The following is a 12,510-nucleotide window of genomic DNA, read 5'->3' on the forward strand; positions in this document are numbered from 1 at the left end:
TTTTACTGATTAATTTCATATGGGGTTTAACCTATTTTTGGAGGTGGTCCTATAATCTGATATGATTCTATTACTTTGGGCTGGTCCTACTCTATTCCAAATTCATTATTTTTTCAGTTCTACAACTAACTGGCAAGTTACAGGATTTCTCTGTGCTCTGTTGCCAACTTTCTAAGATGCCAGCTATCTGATTTCTAACATCCTTTGACATCTCTGGAAGGCAAAGTTCTGTATTAGAGTTGAGTGGTGGTTTTTCCTGCCATTTCTAATGGCAGAGACATATCACTGTTTTGATGTATGACTGCACTCATAAATATGACATTCCTAATGTCTTTGAAAGAGGATATGCTGAGAACATGCCTTTGTAAGAATCCTTTTGTCTTAGTTCACCTTAAGCATTTGGGAGTAGGCTCATTCTTTCAGAAGAAGTTAGGTCACTACTAAAAGAAGTGATTTGAAAATAAATTTGCATAAGATAGCCTTTGTTTATACAACCAAATCATCTGAGGGGAATTCTGGATAGTAACACCATTAGAAACAGGAAATTTCCCATGGATCAAGCAAATTGGATGTTGAGGTTTACAAGTTGTTTGCCTCTGCAGGTAATAATGCCAAAACAGTCATTTTCATCCAAAACAGTGATCTCTGAACAGGAGGGGCTGCCTAGGCTGTGTTATCCTGCCTAGATAACTGCTGTCCCTCCTACTGAGTCACCAAACCGGCTTTATGGTATGCTGACTTCTCTTGATGTCTTCACATTCTATGAGCAAACTCTTTCAAATCTGGATAAATGCTTAGATTCTCGTCTAACCAGGAAGGGCAAAAATTGCAGTGAGTAACATTAAAAGAAAAAAATACTTTGACTTTGCTAAAAGGCTTACCATGGAACAGATTTGAAGTGGCACTTTGCAGTGTAAATTCTTGTGTCTGTCTCTCCGTTTGTAACATTTTTGTGTCTGGCAACAAATGAAACACTGTTATTGCAGTGTGTACCAGCAATACTTCATGTTTCTGAGAGAAGGAACAGCTGAAGAAGTTAAACATATTTACAAAGTAAAGGGGACAAAAATTCCTTACAAGTCTGTAAGTAACTTGTAAGTATGTCTCTTTCTCTACAGGTATATTTGCAAAATACTGGAGAATGCCCTCATTCAATAATCTTTCACTATTTCAAGCTGGGATTCCTTCCAGCCCTCCAAACACCTTTGTTCTTTAAGAAATAAATCATTTAGTTTTTACAAACATCCATTTCATGGATGGATTTGGGTTTGATGCAATTTCTTAAAACTGATAAGTATGGGGATTTTTTTATCTCCAGGAATATGCACATTTTCCCTCCATTTTCTAAGGGAAAAAGACAACCCTTTGCCACAGCTAGAAACATGGTGACCCTTCTCTGCCTGTTTCAGTCCAGAAACCTGAACGTATCGCAGCCCCCCAATGAACCCCTTGGCACTAGTTTGCCATTTTGAACTAACATGTATTAATTTAAAGTAAGCAGAAGAGTTTTAAGAACCAAAATCAGGTTAGGCAGCAGTGGTTTGATGCAGTCTTCTATGGTGGGAGACTTGAGTTCTTACCCTAAGTCACCAGAGAAGTTTTGTTTATTCTAAAAGAATGAACTAGACATGGAGATAATTTCTATTTAATGTTGAATTTGCTGCTGAAACCATTAAAAAAACTTGTATGTTACCATCAGGTTAGCATAAAGCTTTAATCTCTTTAGCAAATGCCTGCTTAGGTAAGTTGGAAACAGCTCCCCCCTGGATCCGTAATTTTATTCATTGGCTCTTTTTTCTTAAACAAATGCCCAATGATACATTGGGTATTTATGTTTGAGACCTTTTCTTCCCAGTACCTGCTGTTGTTGTCTGTGAAATCACCATGGCATTTTAAAAATCACTATTTTGCAACCAAGTTCACTTTAAAATGTCTAACAAAATTGCAATGACACCTTTTCCAGTCAGTTACTTCATCTTCTCATCCTATTTAAATCAATGTTTCAAAGATCCATGTGACTGCAGTCATAACTTCATCTAAATGTAGCCTGGTGTTTGGGATTGCTTCAGATGTTCGTTGTATAATGCTAATTCTCCACTGTAGACCTTAAATTTGTAAAGGTGAGTGTTTACTTACAAGAAAGTTACTTGAATAGATTTTTAAAAAAAAAATCCCCGTGAGGGGACCCCGCGGGACGGGAGCCGAGCAGGACGGAATTGAGCCTTCCCTCCGCCGGGCCACCCCGTCCGTCTGTCCGTTCGTCCGACCCTCGGCGGGGCCGTAGCCCCGCGCCCGCCCGCGAGGCTTCTCCTCGGGGCCGCGCCGAGGCGTGGGCCCCTCAGGGCCCGGGGGATCCTCTCCGGCCGTCCCCGAGGCGCCGTCGGCTGGAGTGGCCCACGGAAGGCAGCAGTCTCTGGCAGAGTCTCCGCGGCTCCCTCTCAGAGCCCCCGGCCGTACAGGGCCTTGTGGCGCAGGTACTCCTCGAGACACTGGACGGCCGCATCGTCCACCTCGGGGTCGAACTTGTTGGCCAGGAGATGGTGTTGCTGCAGCATCCAGGGCACGTCGCCCACTCCGTAGATGCAGATGGAGCGCTGGTGGCGGCCGGTGCAGGGCGGGTAGGGCGCGCCCTTGCTCATGTCCCCCTCCAGGTACTCCCACTTGACCAGGCGGGGAAGGGCGTTCATGTCCGAGAGCTGGAACTTATCGCTGAGGGGTGTGCCCCCGGGCACCCCCGGCATGCGGTTCAGGGTGGCCCACACGTACTCGTCAGGGCTGTAGCTGTCCTTGGACCACTCAAGGAACTTTTGTGCGGTGGGGTTCTCGAAGATGTACCGCACGAAGTCCCGCGTGACGGCGTTGTAGGCGCTGCCCGTGAATATGGGGTAGCTGTGGGGTGGGGGCAGTTTCTTCTGGGAAGTGCGAGAGATGGTCTCCCCCACCTCGTGGTGATACTCCCAGCGCTGCTTCTTGGCGGCCGAGGGCCTCTCGGACTCCATGGTGTTCTGGCCCTGCAACAGCTGCAGCGCCCGGACTATCTCGGCGTTGGTCTTGATGGGGAAGTCGGTGCCGCAGGTGTTGATGAGGTAGCGCCATGGCACAGGGCTCTGCAGGAGATCCTGCATGCAGTTGAGGTCGGCCTGCACCCGGGACCAGGAGGCATAGACCACGCTTTCCAGGCGGCTGGCCACGAAGACATTGGGGAAGCAGGCAGCAATGGCCCTAACGGCCTCCTGGAAGGCGGCCGGGGATTTGCTGTCTACATGGACGCAGTAAACGTTCTGGGGGGCGTAGACGGACCGCAGGAGTCGCTCAAACATGTCGATTTTGTGGTGGATGATCATGGAGTAGGCGATGGGGAACTCCTCCTCCTCCTGGCTGAGCGGGAACTCGATGTAGCGCCGGGTCTCCTTGAAGGCTCTGCAGTCCCTCGTAATGTTCAGGTACTCGCCGGGCGTCGGTGAAGCCCTTCTGTTCGCCACTTCCAGGTTGTAGAGCTGCGCCTCCTGGATGGCTGTCTGGTCCCCGCGGACGACCCCCGAGCAGTTGATGCTGCGGCTGGGGGAGAGCTCCAGCGCCCGGTAGAGGCGGGGGTGGTCGGCGGGGCCGGGGCGGGCGGTGCCGCGCAGCGCCAAGGCGGCGGCGAGCAGCGCCAGCGGCCCGAGCAGCAGCGCCCAGCGCCGCCGCGCCGCCGGGGCCCGCTGCCGCCACGGCATCGGCATCCCGCGCAGGGTCTGCCCTCGCTCCGGGCTGCGCTGCCGAGAGGGAGCCCGAGGCGCTGCTGCACGGAGCTGCCCGGCAGCTGGGCACCTGCTTGCCTCCGGGAGGTGGGGAAGCAGTGCCCGGGCGATCCCGGTGTGACCGCAGGTGAACAACAGTCCCCTCCCTCCCTCCCCGTGGCGTGGCTCTGTTGGGTTTTATCAACACTGGGGGTGGTTCTATATCTTCTGTGTCTGTTTAAAAGATGATATTTCACCTTACCCCTGTCCAGTGCGTAACGCAAGGAAAATTCCTCTAGAATTCGACGCTCTGTAAAGCACTTTTAAAAAAGATTTACTAGAGTACTTTGGTGTCTAACCTGCTTTTCCAGTGTTCTGATTGATAGGGAGGATGTGTGCTAATATCTTTACGAAAACTTCGATGGGAGAAGGGGTGGGCATTATCGGCTCTACTAACTTCAAGCAGCAGGTTTGTTACAAAGTCCAGACAGTTTGACTCCTGAAACAGATAAGGGTCTGCACAACCTGAACTTCTGTGGTATAAGTGAGGTGTCAGAGACATGTAGATATAGGTGTATATCTATACAACTATAACCTATATACAGGTTTATAGGTAATAGGTAACCTAAACCCATCAGCTTGCTGCCTCTCCCCGGAGTTATTTGGATTAGTTAGTTATGTGAGAAATACCTAACCTGACTCGAGGCCTGTAAAATTAGTTTGTAGGCCCACACCTAAAAATACTTGGGGCTGGCTCTGATCTTCCTTTAATTTTTGGTTATGTAATAAAGTATTATTAAGCAAAATTAGTGATAGTGTCACTGACTGCTATTTAAGCAAAATTTTTCCTAGGTATACTTTGTATGTAATTTTCTGTCAAGTACACATCTTTTAGTAAGATACAGTATCCTCTTGTGAAACACTGTATTCCACTTTTTTCATTTGTGTTCACATACGGAATGTTATTTGTGTTAATAGTAGTGGCTCTTTTCAAAAGAACTGTTCTTTTTAAAATCTTTTAAAAATTTCCTTTGAACTATGTCAGAAATGGAGAATAAATTACATTTCCATCTTCTTGGCTGTTCAGATTTTTTTTAACTGTCTCTGCTGGTATTGTGATATTTATCTAAAAATCATGGGATTGTGTTTGGCTTATAGTTTTGAGATTTATCATTTTAAAATTACCAATAAACATTTGGAAAATTTCGTGATAGCTTTCTCATTATGAATCTTAAGACACCAGAAGTTCAGTGTTCTTTTTATATGGAGTATTTAGCACATACTCCAGAGTGGGAAAGTGAACAAAGCAAAGATGGGAAGTGAACAAGGAAGTATTGAGGTTTCAAAAGAAATAAACCTTACACAAATATAAGTATATTGTATATGTACACCTTATCTGTAAAACTTTAACATGATGAACCTTGTGGAGGTTCTGTTTTTTGAAACTTGAAACTGTCTGATTACAGACTTCCTCTTCTGTATGCTTCCATTTATTTTCAACTGAATTATGTGTCACAGTCCTGTACTGTTTAACAGTTCAAACTATCTTTACAAGCTGCTGAGATTGCGTGCCCACAAGCAGTCTTGGGTCAGTTTGATGACAAGATAGAGGTCAAGTTCATCTTTGAAGAAACTGTTGGATGTTAATTTTCCTTTCTGAGTTCTACTTCATTGCTGGTTTGTGAAAAATGGTTTGAAAGCAGTACATGCAGTACCTCTAAACTTGATTCAGAAAGGACATGAAAAGGTACCAGTAAAAAGCAGTAAGTAAAATATCAAGCCACAATATTTTTTGTAGCATGCATACCAGTTCCTGTTATTTAACTGAGCACTGCCTGATGCTATTCACCTTACAGCTGCAGGCTCATTGCTTTGCTCTTTCTGGACCTCTGGTGCACTTTTACTGAAGTCAGAGCATTTCTGCTTTGATCCAAGACAAAATTGTTGGACTAAGAGCATAAGTGAATATGGCTTAGAAAAAAGCCAAAGCAGATGATCATAATTGACGTATAGTCTATAGGGTAGTATTGGCTACTTGAAATTTTACACAACAGCTGAACACTGCTCATAAGGTATAATGAGTTTCCTCAGTTACATTTTGTATAACAAAGCAAAATAGGGACAAGGCATTACTCACCTTATACAGATTGCTGAAGAGACAGACAAATAAATAGGATGATGCTGGTAAAGATATTTAAAAGAATTTCCTTTAAACCACTCTTAAGACTGGCACTGTTTCTGACTGTGGTGGCCAGCACTGTGAGCTGAACTGTGTCCTGGGGGAAGAAAACCTGTTTTTTTCTTGAAGGACGTAACACAAAGAAAACACAGTGATACTGGGGATCATAAATGCATTAGCTCATGCTGCATTGTTTCTACAAAAGGGTTGCTTCATACATCATGGGAAATATAAACAAAACAGAAAACAAAACTCTTTTAGACAGATGATAGAGGAGGTCAGGGCTGCAGGAATAAAGAACCAAAAAGAATGGATTTTGTGCATTTCCCACAATGAAAACCCCATCATAACTGTCCTATTTGAGAGGTTATTTCTTAAGAGATAAGGAACTTCCTGAAATAGACACAAATGTTACTGAGAAAGGTTTTTGTCTTTTACCCTTAAAAGCATGTTAGTTTTGTTTCTTGCCTTGTTTTCAGCTGTCTAAATAGTATTCTGAACTTTAGGTGTTTCTGTGCTGTGGTAGAACTTTTATCAATTTTTCAATGTTCTGTGCAGTTCGATTTGGTCACAAGTAGAGAGTCTGCCACAGTACACAGACACATGCACAGAGTGATGGCTGACACACAGATCATGTCCAAAGCCTCTGTATCATGGAGATTGTTGCTTTCATGTCTCTGTGGCTGCCCAGAAATATTTGAATATGTTTAGACCTACAACCTGGTCTGGTTGCCTGTAGGCGCACAGTTTGTGGTGATTGGGAGTGGGGCCCAGCCTCATCCCCAGTGGGTGCAGCTGTGAGCAGCAGGTGAGCAGCACTGCCAGCAATGAGCCATGGAGTGCCCAGGGGCACTGAGCAACCACCAAAGGGAGCAGAGGGCACCCAGGGGCAATGCATCAGCATGAGGGGTGTAAAAGGTTGGGCTGAAGAGCAGATGCTGACAGCCTTCTGAAGTGACATGCTGTTACTCTTTATGGGCAGATGCTTGAAGCCTTCCAATGTTACTCTGTATGGGCCGAAGCTCTCTGGAATTGTATGGGGATGCTGTGTATTATGGCCCTCTCAACTGCTGGTGACAGGTACTGGTGACATGTGCTGTGACAGTCGCCCTTGAATGTCCCACAGCTGGCTAAGAATACTTTGGACTGGGACTTGATCCAGTTGCTGAATAGTTAATGCTGAGTTCAGTAAATTTTCCTTCAATGCTTGGAGGGTTCACACAGAGCGCTCCTTACCTTCACACTCATAGAATGCATTACAAGGGAAGGACAAGGAATCAATTGGGGAAAGGTGATTGTCATCTGGAACTGTTGTTGTGGGCTATTCAATTCTGTCTGAAGTTCTTGCCACGTTCTGCCCTTCTTCTGGCTGCAATCCTGTAAAGAAGCCCAAGTATTTCATAATAGTTTGAGCGCCCTACTTTTTCTGCCATACATTCACAGCAAAAGTCAATATGTAATTACTTTTTAGGGGAGAATGCTGTTGTGGGGATTGTAGTACCATTTTTTCCTTATTTCAGGTGATCTATTTGCTTTATGTTTTCATCCTTTAGAATTCCCTTATACACTTGACACTTCTGCTTCCTAGTACAAAGCTAGAAGGAACACTAGCTGCACTTATGTCAGAGAAAATCCTGAAGGTTTTTATTGCTTATTGTTTCATTCTTTTCATGCTTATAACATGTCTCTACAGCTTGTCTGTGATGTTTTCACACTGCTGTAACTATCTCCAGGGAAAAAGTTTGCAACAGCAAAAAAGAAGCTTTCTGTACAGCAGCTAAACAGCTGAGGTCTAGAACCACTGAGGTATTTGAGCATCCCACCTCCCAGTAGTCACTACCTCAGTATGTGGATCTGTATTCTGGAACAGTTTTGTGCTGCATCTGTGGTGCTGATGCAGCAGACAGCAATTGCATCTTTCTTTGGGCACCTATGAAGTGCTGTTGTGTCCTGCCCCTGCAGAGGGGGCCAAAGAAGGAGATGGGTTTTGAGGAGCATTTACTGTCCAAAGACTAAAATATTGATTTAGCTGACTGAAGGTCATGATCCTCAGTGTGTGCAAATGAGCATGACTGAGCTTATCTTCGTGAACAAAGCTGGTTATGGTGTAGTGCTAGATGTCAGTAAATCAAAGATTGGCATATGTATTTCTACTTACTATTCTTACTAAAAAATATACAACACAAAAACCCCCAAAACAAGCCGAAAACCCCAATAGTTTCTAACCTTCTGGCATGCATTTTCTGCCTATAAAGTGATGCCATTCTCCATGGTTTTGGCACTTGTTTTAGGCAAATAGTGTACTTTGAAGGAGTACCAAAATATAGGCCTATGGTAAAACACCTTAATTACAAATTTAACAGTGGGAGGGGAGTAGTAGTTTAGTCTTATAAAGACACAACACTGGCATGTCCCTCTCTTCATGTTATTTTCAGTCCGAGATTTGGATGAAGTCTTTTTTTCTACTTCTTCTGTGTTTCAGTGGTGAGGGTGTTAAAAGTCCAGCTTATATAACAATGACAATAAATCTGAGTGGGAGTGTGTGAATTGACGCACTCTCTCATTGAAATCAGATGGAGAGGAAGAAGAGAAGTGTATTTGTGTTTTACTTCAAACAGATAATTTCATAGTTTTTACCTGAACCTTTGAGCTCAACTTTGCTCTGATATTAGCTAAAAATGTGCAGTGTCTTAACTTCTCTTGTTAGAATAGCCCATATACCTGAATGAGAGTGTTTCAGTGATTTGCTGGTCTTTAGATTACTTCAGTATTGTCTAATGCTGCTGTTGTGAATAGCTGTTTCCAGGACATTTCACCCACCTTTTTAAAGCAATTTTGCTGTTGTCACAAGTAGCTATTAATCACTTCATCTCTGGACTCTGTTGGCAATTGAAATTCATAGAGCCAATGTCTTTATGATTATGAAATAAAAATAACTATTTGAATATTTGCATCTCTAGTTATTAGGCAACTTGCAGAAGAGTGACGTGGTACTATAAAATATATTTTCAGTTAAAAAATATTCAGATCATTTTTCTTAGTCACAACTGAGATGAAATTTTGTGGGTTGTTTCAGAGAAAAACCACTGGAATTGTCACTAAAACCATATCAGACTCCTGAGGTGTATATATAAAAATGGTTAGGCTAGAAAGATTTTGCCAAATGCTAGTGCATAAAAAGTTAGAATGTTTGTAAAATATGTATTTGACTAATTGTGGAACACTTATTGGACAATAAACACTTATTGGACAATCCAATAAAGACTGGATTCAACCAAGCTAGTAAGTTGGAACTGCTCTTCTCTCCCATCTTCCCCAGGCAAACTTACAAAAAACAAAGCTAAAAAAAGAATGCCAAGAAAACTACCACCCTTTGCAAGGGTATATTTCAGCAAACAATAGATTCCATACTGAAACAAGGTGTTCTTTAAGAGCACTAATGTTCCTTTATTTCAGGAAGGTTATGGTTCATGGATCTCCTGGAAACCACTTGGAAATGATACAGCAAAAAGGGCTACACTGTTCCACATTTAAAATGGCGAGATCCCAGCACTGATGTGTAAATCCTGACTGATACTGTGGCAGGATACCCTGTGCTGTGCCAGTGTGGGACAGAATTCCTAGAATACAGATGGCATTGTCCACCTGCTGCTGACACAAGGTGTTAGCTACCATTGCTAAAGCTAATGGGCAGGAGGAAATGCAGAGTATTGGCAATCAACTGCTTGGTGGTTTGTTTCCTTTTTTAAAGATATATTTATATTTTTTTCTTATATGAGTGTTAGTGTAACTGGAACTGTAAATCTGACCAGCAATATGGCTGTGTCTCTTTACTGCTAAGACTTGACAGGCACATATATACTCACTAGTGTGAATATTTAACATGTAGAAAAGAATTGGGTCAGGAAATGTGGTGTTTGTTGTTATGTTCATTTGAATAAAAAATACACATCACAGATTAAACTCTCTTCACCAAAAAAGAGGGAAAACCTTCACACACAGGAGGATACCCTGTGCTACAGTCTGGGTAGTTTTGGCATTATTATCTGGGTAGTTTTGCCTTTTGAACCCAAAGAATTCCATGCTTCTATTACCTCCATAACAGGTGTGGTGACCTGAAAACTGGGTTAGGAAAATTCTTGTTTGAAACAAGGTACTAAAAACCCAGAACAAATGCTAAATACTTGGTAGTCCATAGAGTTTTCTAAGTAAGACTGAACAAATTATTATCTTTTCTAGGATGATGGTAGAAGTCCATTTTTCTTTCCTTTCTCCGTAAGAGGATTGGTTTAAATTGCTTGTCCAATGTTTTGGTTTCCAGCTGTGTTTGGAGCTTCCATTAATGATTAATTTGGGATTATCTCAGGCCATCAACTTTGTTCAGTACTAATACTTTGTGTATGCTTAAAACTGCCAATGGGGTCAAAAGCATTCTAGATGGAGTGCCAAGTTTCAGCTGCAGATGTAAATAATACCTGCAAAGTGCACAAGTCCCACTTTGCAACTCCAGCATTTTTAGCGCAAGGTGAGTAAAGATGAAGGGAGGATAGAAGTCTTCAGGAAAAGAAAAAAAAAAAACAACTGAAAAACAACCAAACCCAAGCAACTCTTTGCTTTCAAGTCACCTAAAAAAGAACACTTGAAGCATGTCATACTTGTAAAAAGCAATTCCTCTGTATTTCAGAGTCATCTCAGCATTGTTTGCTTTTCTTTTCAACTTCAGAATCCATGAAAAATTGCCAGAGTGCAGTGCTGGACTCTGAAACCCTCATCACCAACTGAATGGCCTAACAGTGGGACTAAATTAGACAAGCACTTGAAGCAGATATAGCCTTGCCAAATTACTGGGTGCATCAGCAACACCTTCTCTCTGACAGCTGGCAGAGGATCTGGCAAATCCAGTATATTGCAGGATCTGCCTCTAATACTTTTCCACTCTCACCTTGTGTTTCTAACAAAATTGGAGTTAATTTACAGCTCAGGGAACTGGCTAAATTCCATTGACTAGGCCTGTTGTTCAACTCTGGGTGAAGAGTTCAACTGTATTTCAAATTCTTCTATTGTTTCCAGCAGATGATTCAAATAATGAGCGTGAGACATTCTGCCAGTAACTAATTCTGAACTTCAAGTTAATTATATTTATATTGTTTACATATAAAGATAATATGCCTCTTCTGAGCAGTGTCCCGTATGATAGTTGATAGAATTACACTCTTTTATGGTGAAAAAGCTGTATGTGTCTTATTAGTTAAATGTCAACTAATTACTCCTTATGCTTCTTTATAGCTTGTCAATGGTTTCCGGTGAGGAGCTGAGCAGTATCAACACCAAGGCATTGTGAGGGAGAACTTTCATCCATAGTAACAAATCCTGTTCTGTTTCCCAGTGAATGTTGGGACTAGACACTGCCTCTGACACTGAAGGTATGTATAGCACATTGCCTGTTACCTTTTGTATATCCTTGAAGAGTCTCCCTCAGCTAGAAATTACTGTTTCCTATATACAGATACTCCCATCTGTCCAAATCTCTATCCTACTGAGACACAGAATGTGTTTTAATGGGTATATATAGGTTAGTGCTACTGGAAGCAAAAAGAAAAGGAAGTTGTTTTTCTCAAGAGGAAAAATAAATAAACATGACTAAAATAATCACCAAGACCAGTACTGCTGGTTAGAAAGAAAGAACAATTTTGTGTCAAAACTCTCCTCAAACATTACAGGTTCTGTGTGGTTTTATTTGGTTTGTGCAGCACTGTTTTTGAATCAAATCACAAAGTAATGGTGACAAAGTTAACTTAATCTTTTTAAGTTAAAAACTATTTGTTTTGCTGTATACAAACATGTATGTTGTTCAAGCAATATCAGCTGTCTTTTCTCCTGTAGATTTTAAATTCATTTTATGAAATGAACAAAGTTGTTTTTGTCACCTTGCAGAATCATAAATTACTACAGAATGAGTTTTATGTTTTTAAAATATGTGAATACAATGTTCTTGGGCAAGTGCCTGCTTAGTAATGCAAGAATAACTCAATGTCTCCTTCCTAAAGAACACCATGGCTTTTAGCTTAGCACCTTTTTGGATGCAATAAGCCCACTCACCTGGTGGTTAAAGGAGGGATGGCCCTGCTTGCTCTGAGCTCCCTTGTCACGGCTAGCAGGATGGCTGAGTAATGAGAGCAGGCATATCAGAAAAGAGTCAAGATTTCCACTTACTCTCTTCTCTCTATCAGATCATTTCAGTGACCTAGAAGTCAGAGTCACATAAGCTTTTCTTAAAGGCGTGAGACAGGGACAACAGACTGTCTTTTCTCTGCAGTCCTCATACTTACTTCCACAAGAATTTACCTAAACTCCAGAAAGGAATACACTAGAAATTCTTTTAATGGGAGCTCATCAGTTTTTGCCTATTCTTGGGTAATAATTCTTTTAAAGTTACTAGAATAGCTAAAATGAAGTAATTTTCCAGACAAATTATGCATTCATTCAGTTCTTTCCATGCTTTTTTTTTTTATACTTTGTGGTGCTTTTTATTAGAAAATAGAAAACTTTTGGATTAAAAAGGAAAAAGTGTGTTTGTGTGTGTGAGAGAGAAAAGGGAACACTTTCAGTTGC

General features: G+C 42.0%; 1 protein-coding gene across 1 annotated transcript; it reads right to left on the reverse strand.

The window, feature by feature from the left end:
• Positions 1-1,629: 1,629 nt before the first annotated feature.
• GCNT3 (glucosaminyl (N-acetyl) transferase 3, mucin type) lies at positions 1,630-5,960 on the reverse strand. Its single transcript, XM_054642219.2, has 2 exons — positions 5,857-5,960; positions 1,630-3,953 (listed from the first exon to the last, which is right to left on the reverse strand). Exon 2 carries the CDS (start codon positions 3,720-3,722, stop codon positions 2,439-2,441), a length of 1,284 nt encoding a protein of 427 aa, XP_054498194.2. The 5' UTR covers positions 3,723-3,953; positions 5,857-5,960; the 3' UTR covers positions 1,630-2,438.
• Between the last annotated feature and the right edge of the window lie 6,550 nt (positions 5,961-12,510).

Source organism: Agelaius phoeniceus, chromosome 13 (genome assembly GCF_051311805.1).
Source record: "Agelaius phoeniceus isolate bAgePho1 chromosome 13, bAgePho1.hap1, whole genome shotgun sequence".
In the NCBI taxonomy this organism is placed as follows: Eukaryota; Metazoa; Chordata; class Aves; order Passeriformes; family Icteridae; genus Agelaius; species Agelaius phoeniceus.

Coding starts and splice junctions, on each gene's coding strand:
- GCNT3 (XM_054642219.2), bottom strand. CDS start 3,722: ATGCCGATGCCGTGGCGGCAGCGGGCCCCGGCGGCGCGGCGGCGCTGG.